Below are 8,008 nucleotides of genomic sequence, written 5' to 3' on the forward strand. Positions count from 1 at the left end.
AACCGCCGCCGATGAAAAGAAGTATCGAAAGGATGGGTGTACCCTGGAGGCATTATGTGTTGATGCAATCGGTAATGGCCAATTATGATAATATTTATTGGACTTTAGTTAGTAAAAACGCCTGAAAATTGCACATAAATCGGTGAAAACCGAAAAAAAAAACGGAGCCGGACGCATAGAAGCCTTGCCCGACCACCTGCTCGTGAGTGAGGCGCTGGAGTTGCCCCACTCCCCCCAAAAAACCGAAGCAGCACTGTACACCTCAAAGCGGGCGGCCTTCAAGATGCCGCCGCCTAACGCCGGCCGTCTCTCCGACCTCGTTCGGCGCTGCGCCGCCGCTAAGGCTCTAACCGCCGGCGCGAAGCTCCACGCACAGGCTCTCGTTGGTGGCCACCTACCCCAGGCCACCCTCGAGACGGACCTGGTCCTGCTCTATTGTCGCTGCGCTGCGCTCCCTAGCGCCCGCAAGGTGTTCGACGCGATGCCTTCTCCGTCCATGCACGCGTACAACATCCTCCTTGCCGCCTCCCCACCCCTCTTAGCTCTCCAACTACTCTCTGGCCTCCTCGACGCCGGTTTCCGCCCTGACTGCTATGCTGTCCCAGCAGCGCTCCGGGCGTGCGCTGAGCTCTGGGAGCCGCTTCTTGGCGCTGCACTCCATGGATTTACCGTCCAATTAGGATTTCTCTCCAATCTTGTTGTTTCCAGCGCACTTCTTGACATGTACGCCAAGGCTGGTCTCCTGGTCAATGCAGTGAGGGTGTTCGACGAGATGCCAGAAAGAGACTCTGTTGTGTGGAATTGCATGGTAACTGCTTATGCAAGGGCCGGGATGACAGCTGAAACCCTTGAGCTCTTCAGAAGGGCTCAGGTGGAGGCGGTGAACATGGCGAGGGATCTGCGGGCTGTGCCGAGCGTGCTAAATGTCTGTGGAAAGGAAGGGGAGATGATGAAGGGGAGAGAAATACATGGTAGGATGGTGCGAAGCCTTGCATTTGATTTGGATGTCCCAATTGGGAACGCGTTGATCGACATGTATGCAAAGTGCGGGCACGTGGACGCGTCACAAGCAGTGTTTGCAGGCATGCAGGAGAGGAATGTGGTGAGCTGGTCGACACTGATATCTTGCTATGGTGTCCATGGAAAGGGAAAAGAGGCATTGCATGTGTACGAGGAGATGTTATCTCAGAGAGTGAAGCCGAACTGTATCACCTTCACATCTGTCCTTTCAAGTTGCAGCCACTCAGGGCTCGTGACTGACGGCCGGATGATCTTCGAGTCAATGAGGAAGGTTCATGGTGTAGAGCCCACTTCTGAGCACTATGCATGTATGGTGGACCTCTTGGGGCGTGCTGGAGCCATTGAAGAAGCTATCGGGCTTATAAAGAAGATGCCTATGGAACCTTGCGCTACTGCATGGGGAGCTCTACTCTCTGCTTGCGCCATGCATAATAATGTCGATGTTGGAGAGATTGCAGCATATAGGCTGTTTGAGTTAGAAAAAAGCAATGTCAGTAACTATATCACTCTCTGTGGAATTTATGGTGCAGTTGGTCAGTCTGATGGTGTTGCAGGATTAAGATTAAGGATGAGGGAACTTGGCATGGTGAAGACGCCTGGTTGCAGCTGGGTTGATGTGAAGGGAAGAGCTCATGCCTTTTACCAAGGGAGTATCCCGAGTTATTTGAGGAGAAAAATGTTTTGGATTTTAGATCGGTTACGTAAGGATATGGGCAATTGAGAATCTGAATATGAGCATGCTGACCAGTAGTACAAGCCGACTTAGCACTGAAGTTGGTATGGTTAAGTCATGTACTACGGCAGTCAGATATTGTTTGAGGATAAAGCAGTAACCAGCCTTAATTGCTGTCATGAGTTCACATGAGCAATTCTTTTAATCAATGAAGGAGTTCTGGTAAATGTGGACGCTCGTGGCCTTGAATATTTTTGTGGCCAATATCTGAACCAAGATGCTGTGAGGATGAAGCGGTGATTGGGTGAGAATGATGCTGGTTCTTCAGTTTGAGGCTACGGCTGTCTGCTCTGAAGTGACTTCCACAGTTGTACTAGTGTACCACATATCTGATCTGATTGTATAACACATGAATCACATGTTCTGAAGTGCGGCAAAAGCAGTTGCATGCAAAATTTGTTAATGGCGGCAAGCTGGGATACAAGAAAAATTGCAACTGGAAAGAGTGAGCATTATGTTCTTCAGTCATCTGCTTTGAAGCTGACAAAGCACATCTAAACTGAAGGTAAAATTATGTTATATTTTTATTAAGTTTCAATTCTTGTTGGAATTCTATAGTCTGCACTGAATCTACTGCCACCAGTGATACAAAATTTCATGGCAGAATATGTGGACATCACAAAGAGAATCATTAGGCCCATAGACAGTAGCAAGAAAGAATTTGCTTGGGGGCAAAGCGATGAAGGCAGTGACCAACTGGCCATTTTAATCAAGCTGTAACATCCAGAAAGAGATTGGTACAGTCACCATGAGTTTTTGTGCCTGGGTGCATGATTATAATCAGATTTTGTAAACTAATCAGTGGTTCTTTTGCTTAGACCCTTTATCTGTAATTAAGTTCAGTCTTCTGGACAATTTCTTTTCTCTCTGATGATGGGCAAATAAATGAACTATCCACTTATTGCTTTGACCATGGTTGTAGTCACTATGTTGGCTGGCCAGATTTCAGTCAGTATGAGTATTAAGGTACTGCTGTATACTTTGTAAAGTTGTGTACCCTTTGGGGTGGCTTTCTTCTTAGTGTATTAACATAGGAATATATAGTATAACACTGGAATCTTATTGCTGGCAGGGTAGGGATTCATGGTTAATATTTTCAGTCAAGATCAGAGCATTAATAAAGACAAGAAAAATCCAGTTTGGCTACACACGGCTATGTATATTATAAATATTACTATTTCTATGTATATACTCTGTACAGCTTTCCAAAGGAAGATACAACTCTTATTGTTTCCATTCAAGTTAAACATTGTTCTTTAATGGTCATACTTTGTTACCCTACTATAGAGTTGTTAATGTAAATGGTGCCAAGATGATCACCTGTCACCTCGTTGATACCGTCCAGATTCACTTCATGACAGCAATTTGGGACTGCGCAAGAACAACAAACATAGTTTTTTTAATGTATAAGAAAAATATTGTTACTGTCGGCTTTTGGCCTTTGGGGAGCAAAGAGACACCCAGTCTCCAACTGGGGCAGCTTCTATGTGTTGTTTTCCAGGTCTTAAACTACCATTGCAATGTATTCTTTGTGTCCTTCGATGCAGATTAGCTTGAATATTTTACTCTTGATGCAGTTCTACTTTCTGGACCTTGTGTCCTTGCTCACTGGTCAAGCAGAATTTGTTCAAAAATAACCCTGATTAAGGCAAGGAACTGCCCTGCCGACTGGCACAGTCGGTAGGTGAGCCCACCACAGCATGGTAGCAGGTAACTTCAGTAGAAGTTTGTTACATTGTCTTGAGTAAAAAAAAAATCATGGATAAGGTGTTGAATAAGTTTGGGCTTTTTCAATAAGATCAGCAAACCATACCAGCATTCCGTTAGCAACAAGAAAGTAAATCATGTCACTTCACTGCCAACATTATCCTCTTAACGAACCTTTTTAACATTCATTTGGTGTGGACCGATGAGATGATTTAGGCAGAGTTACATTTGCAAGTGCGCACCAAATTAACTACATTGACATAATTGCTTGTACAAATTACTCTGGAATCTGCGTTCCAGGTTTTGAGGGATGCAATCTAATAATCCTGATAAAGATCATACTTGCCAGCATGCATTACTTTTCCATTCTTTCTAAAGAATCAAGAACTTATTGATCAACTTATACATCCTTGAGAACTGAACTCTTGTAGCAAGACTGAAAAATCCTAAGCTATTTTTTTTCTATATCCAGCTGCTTTTATAGGTACACTTAGTCGCCAATGGGTGGATAGGTTGTGTTTGGGAGCCTCTGTCCAAGCACAAATGAGCGAAATAGGCCGAGAGCTCGGTCTGGCTGTGCAAATGGCACCATGTGAGATGCGCCCCGCACTGTTGCAAAGGTCAGAAGATTACCGTACTCTGTTGTCCAGCCTCCAACCTTGAAAACCAAAGAGCAACAGATGTTACATTCATGTTTTATATCATCAGATTTGGCATCTGTAATTCAACTTGTATTCATGGCATAGAAGTATACCTGGCCTTTGCGGAACCAAGTACTGTACGGAACTGTGACAGGCAACCCCATGTCATGAGCTAGCTCTCGCACAAGGGTTCGGGAGCCCAAGAGGGGCACCACAGAGTCTTGATCGCCGCTGTAATGTAATTCACAATGTCATAACAAATTCCACACGGAACGAAACAAATTATCTGAAAAAAAAACTCAGACTGGTATATGGGAGTATGAAAAGGTAAGTTATTTACCTGAATATCCAAACTGGTATCTTATGTTCCACTATTCTCTGAAGTAAAGGCAAGATGTTGATGTTACCATCCTTATCGGTGTAATTCAGCACACTGGGACATGATTTTAGATGATCCATGTGAGTTTGAGTTGCAAAGATGAGCAGTTCATTTACTCTGACACTCTCTTCTCTCTTTACATATTTATTACTGAAAGGACCAACATATGTATTTGGCAGAAGTAGCAATAGAAGCACTTACTCACTGCACATGCCCCAGCCATAAGGTAGATGTGTTCTATTAGCATGAAGAGCATGCTGCACTTCTGGAAGATTGAAGTAGAAGTACCTTTCATATGACATGCAAACATCCACTCCTAAACTGATCTTGGTCACCTAGGTTGCACAAAGAACTAGTCACAACAGCAATCAAAGGTTTTGATGTAAATATCATGTACCATCCATGAGGAAACAAGCATACATATTTGCGCAGTCGTAGCTCCTGCATCACAATCGATGGGTAACAGACGTCGAGAATGACATCATAGTTGTTGACATATTGTCCAACTACAGCATTTGCCTCCGCAATGGCATCATTGCATGACTTGCTCTCATTGTGGGGGCTACCGAATGTGTAATCCTCAAAATCACAACCCTTGTTTATGGCCAGAAATATCTCATCGGATATCATACCATGGGACCAGAAGTACTCATATGTCGCGGGGACATCCCTGTCAAGCTTGAGTAACGGATTCCCGATCTACTCAAGGTAATCTCAGAGTCAGCAAAACAGTAGTAGTAAGTAGAACATAGTTGATTCAAGACATGACCAGGCTATGCTTGACTACTTACAGCTACCCCCTTGATATTGAACTTAAAACCCTTAGATTTCTCATTGTGTGTGAGAAGGACGTCGGTGAGTTGCGGTATATAATGCCCTGCATTATCATTAGCGCAGAATCAGTCGCCATAGAAGGGAGGCAATCGAAACGCATATTCCTGAAGTAGAACTTGAAATGCTTTCTAACCTGCATAGCTCTCTCCCGAAAGAAGTAAGCTGCTTGATCTGTACTCCGGGAACTTCTTATACCATCCCAACAGAAATTTGTACATATCATTAGCTGCATAATTAAAGAAACATACGGTTAGATTGATGCGTTCAGGCTAACCGGTATCCTGCGATGTCACAAGATCGCATCGGTTTACCGGTCCGCGCATCTCCTGTATTGTAGTCTGACGAAGTGTTGGAGTAGGACCATCCAACTCCAGCGGGTGATTCAACAAATAGAAGATTGGACACTGCAAAATTAACAACAAAGGTAAAACAACTGAAGAGTTAGTAAGATGTACACTTTCTTTCACTGAAACATGTGATCAGAGAGATGGTTGCCAAAAGCTCAACCTTTATTCCACGACTTCTTGTTTAACCGAAGGCCTCTGCCATCTCCTCTGGGATAAAACGGGCCGAGCTCCGTAAACGCGCCGCCTCCAACCGAAGAACAGCCAGGACCTGAACGCCAGTGAAATTTTGCAGCAACATACAGTTAGCAATCACATTTCCATATGTGTAGTACATCGTAGTGTAGCAAGGTACTGTTACATCAAAGAAAGAAGCATCTTTTTTTTTCTTTTTTTTACCAAATGATGCCTCACTGCTTTTAAAAATCCTCAAGGACCACAACACACAAAGCCCAATGAGGCAAGGGTCCAAGGGAACATGGTGACCTCAAAGATACTCACAAAACTGATTAATTTTTTCCTTGGCAGGTGTGGAGCAGATGACGATTAGCGAATGGGAGCAAGTTGTTTGTGTTTCCAGTTGAGGAAACACTGCCTGTCATCATATGACCCCTGATGGGTGAACCAGCACTCAACGTGCAAGAAAGGTACAGTAGAGGAGGAAAAGGTACCAAGGTATTGACTAGTTTAGTATGCTCTACTCATCAGGCCACTAATGCAACAGTGCTATTATTAGCCATGAAAATTCCAACACCATACTCCCTCCGTTCCAAAATATAGCGCGTCCTCGGTTTTCGTGCTTCAACTTTGACCATTAATTTAATCAACAAGACCGACTGCGGCGGGCGAAAAAATTATACCAATGAATTCGTATTCAAAAAAAGTTTTTAATTATATAATTTTTGATCCCGCCGCAGTCGGTCTCGTGGGTTAAATTTATGGTCAAAGTTGAACCTCGAAAAGCGTGGGCGCGCTATATTTTGGAACGGAGGGAGTAGTATTTTTTTGAAAAAAACCCAACTAAATAGTTTATTCAGAAACTCTCGAGATCCAGGCAGAAAAAACAAAGTCGCTGTGAAGGCTGAGTGTGTAAGATGAAATGCAGATCAGGTGGAAATTCCTGCGTCGTCCTAACTCCCAACCGCTAAAGCCGCGAGCTAATCAACCGTGCACATAGAAGTGTACTACTTTAAACACATTTTCTACCAAACTAAGGCAGTGCATGCCACTGTTGCCTCTCGAATCGAGCGAGAAAATTCAGATGCGAACATAATTCTGAAGCAAAACAAAACAAGGACCACGGGCCGACGCTGCTGGGCAAACTGGCCGAAGAAACTCCTACAGAACGCTCTGGAGATCAGAGAGTGACAGCCCAAGAGCAGAGCGGGCCGCGGAGAAGAGAAGGCATGGGAAGACGAGGAAGCAGTAGCGAGTAGGTACTGACCTCCGTTGAGCCAGAGCGTGAGCGGCCTGCCGGCGGCGTTGTCCTGCGCCTCCGCGAAGTAGTAGAAGAGGCTCCTCCCGGCCTTGACGTCGACGTCCACGTACCCGGCGAACTGCCTGAACCCCACGGCGGGCTGCCCGGGCAGCCGCCCCACCAAATCCTCCTCCGGGAACCCGAGCACGCAGCTGCTGGCGACGAAACAAACCATCGCCACCGCCAGCGCCGCGGCTCGCCAGGAGCCCGCCATTGCTGCGATGACCTCGAGAGTAACGGGAATTGGGAGGACGAGTGAGGTAGGAGGGGGAGGTGGGCTGGGTTCTTGGGTCGAGAGTTCTGGGGATATATACCGGGGGCACGCAGCTTTTCCGCCCCTGACGTGGAAACAGCGCGGATTTTTAGTTCGTAGGTTGTTGCGGGTTTAGGTCTGGATTCCATTGTTTCCTTTTGTTTAAGATTCTGAGTTAAGGGGTTGTTTGGATACAGGGAATTAGATGTGAGATTTTAGAAAACGAGTTTTTGAGGATTTTTAGGAAAACCAGTTTTGGTTAGTTATTCTGTTAAGGTAAGTATACCCAGTACCTTGTTTGGATGGGAAAATTAGAAAAACACGATTTTGAGTTCTTCCCAAACAATACATGGAGGTGTGGTGCTTCGGCTTGCTCTTGGCACCTACACGCACAGCGGCGGACAACCACACCGTAAACTGCTCTCTCGCGAGGCCATCGCCGAGGCCGCCGGGGTGGTCGCGCTGCTCGCCTGATCGTGCTCGGCTTCGTTCGCCGGTGTCATGCATGTTGGCTCAGGTTCCCATCAAAGAAGCACGTACATGCAACTCACATACGGCAAGACACGAGTACACGACGTAAAGCACCATGATTGATTCTCAAGCCGGACATGCATGTAGCA

At 45.5% G+C, this 8,008-nt stretch overlaps 2 protein-coding genes across 4 annotated transcripts; one reads left to right on the plus strand and one right to left on the minus strand.

Moving 5' to 3' along the window:
- The first annotated feature begins 209 nt into the window (after window positions 1-209).
- On the plus strand, window positions 210-3,455 carry LOC123086543 (pentatricopeptide repeat-containing protein At3g12770). Of its 3 annotated transcripts, none has more exons than XM_044508302.1 (2): window positions 210-2,258; window positions 3,331-3,455. In XM_044508302.1, the coding sequence occupies exon 1, from the start codon at window positions 284-286 to the stop codon at window positions 1,739-1,741; it is 1,458 nt and encodes a 485-aa protein (XP_044364237.1). In that variant the 5' UTR covers window positions 210-283; the 3' UTR covers window positions 1,742-2,258; window positions 3,331-3,455. The 3 variants fall into 3 exon arrangements, with proteins under 3 accessions (XP_044364237.1, XP_044364236.1, XP_044364235.1); XM_044508301.1 differs by lacking the exon at window positions 3,331-3,455 and adding an exon at window positions 2,337-2,666; XM_044508300.1 differs by lacking the exon at window positions 3,331-3,455 and adding an exon at window positions 2,358-2,666.
- A 168-nt stretch (window positions 3,456-3,623) lies between these two features.
- LOC123086544 (serine carboxypeptidase-like 42) lies at window positions 3,624-7,425 on the minus strand. Its single transcript, XM_044508303.1, has 10 exons — window positions 7,103-7,425; window positions 5,822-5,929; window positions 5,626-5,718; window positions 5,448-5,540; window positions 5,272-5,357; window positions 4,901-5,179; window positions 4,682-4,815; window positions 4,442-4,534; window positions 4,215-4,332; window positions 3,624-4,118 (listed from the first exon to the last, which is right to left on the minus strand). The coding sequence occupies exons 1-10, from the start codon at window positions 7,347-7,349 to the stop codon at window positions 3,951-3,953; spliced, it is 1,419 nt and encodes a 472-aa protein (XP_044364238.1). The 5' UTR covers window positions 7,350-7,425; the 3' UTR covers window positions 3,624-3,950.
- Window positions 7,426-8,008: the final 583 nt, after the last annotated feature.

Source organism: Triticum aestivum, chromosome 4A (assembly GCF_018294505.1).
Source record: "Triticum aestivum cultivar Chinese Spring chromosome 4A, IWGSC CS RefSeq v2.1, whole genome shotgun sequence".
Taxonomy (NCBI): Eukaryota; Viridiplantae; Streptophyta; class Magnoliopsida; order Poales; family Poaceae; genus Triticum; species Triticum aestivum.

Excerpts from the sequence above, each read along its gene's own strand:
- LOC123086543 (XM_044508302.1), top strand. The coding sequence starts at position 284 with ATGCCGCCGCCTAACGCCGGCCGTCTCTCCGACCTCGTTCGGCGCTGC.
- LOC123086544 (XM_044508303.1), bottom strand. The coding sequence starts at position 7,349 with ATGGCGGGCTCCTGGCGAGCCGCGGCGCTGGCGGTGGCGATGGTTTGT. Across the intron at positions 5,719-5,821 it reads CAAGAAGTCGTGGAATAAAG|TGTCCAATCTTCTATTTGTT; the intron begins GTTGAGCTTTTG and ends TTAATTTTGCAG. Across the intron at positions 5,541-5,625 it reads TACAGGAGATGCGCGGACCG|CTAATGATATGTACAAATTT; the intron begins GTAAACCGATGC and ends TTAATTATGCAG.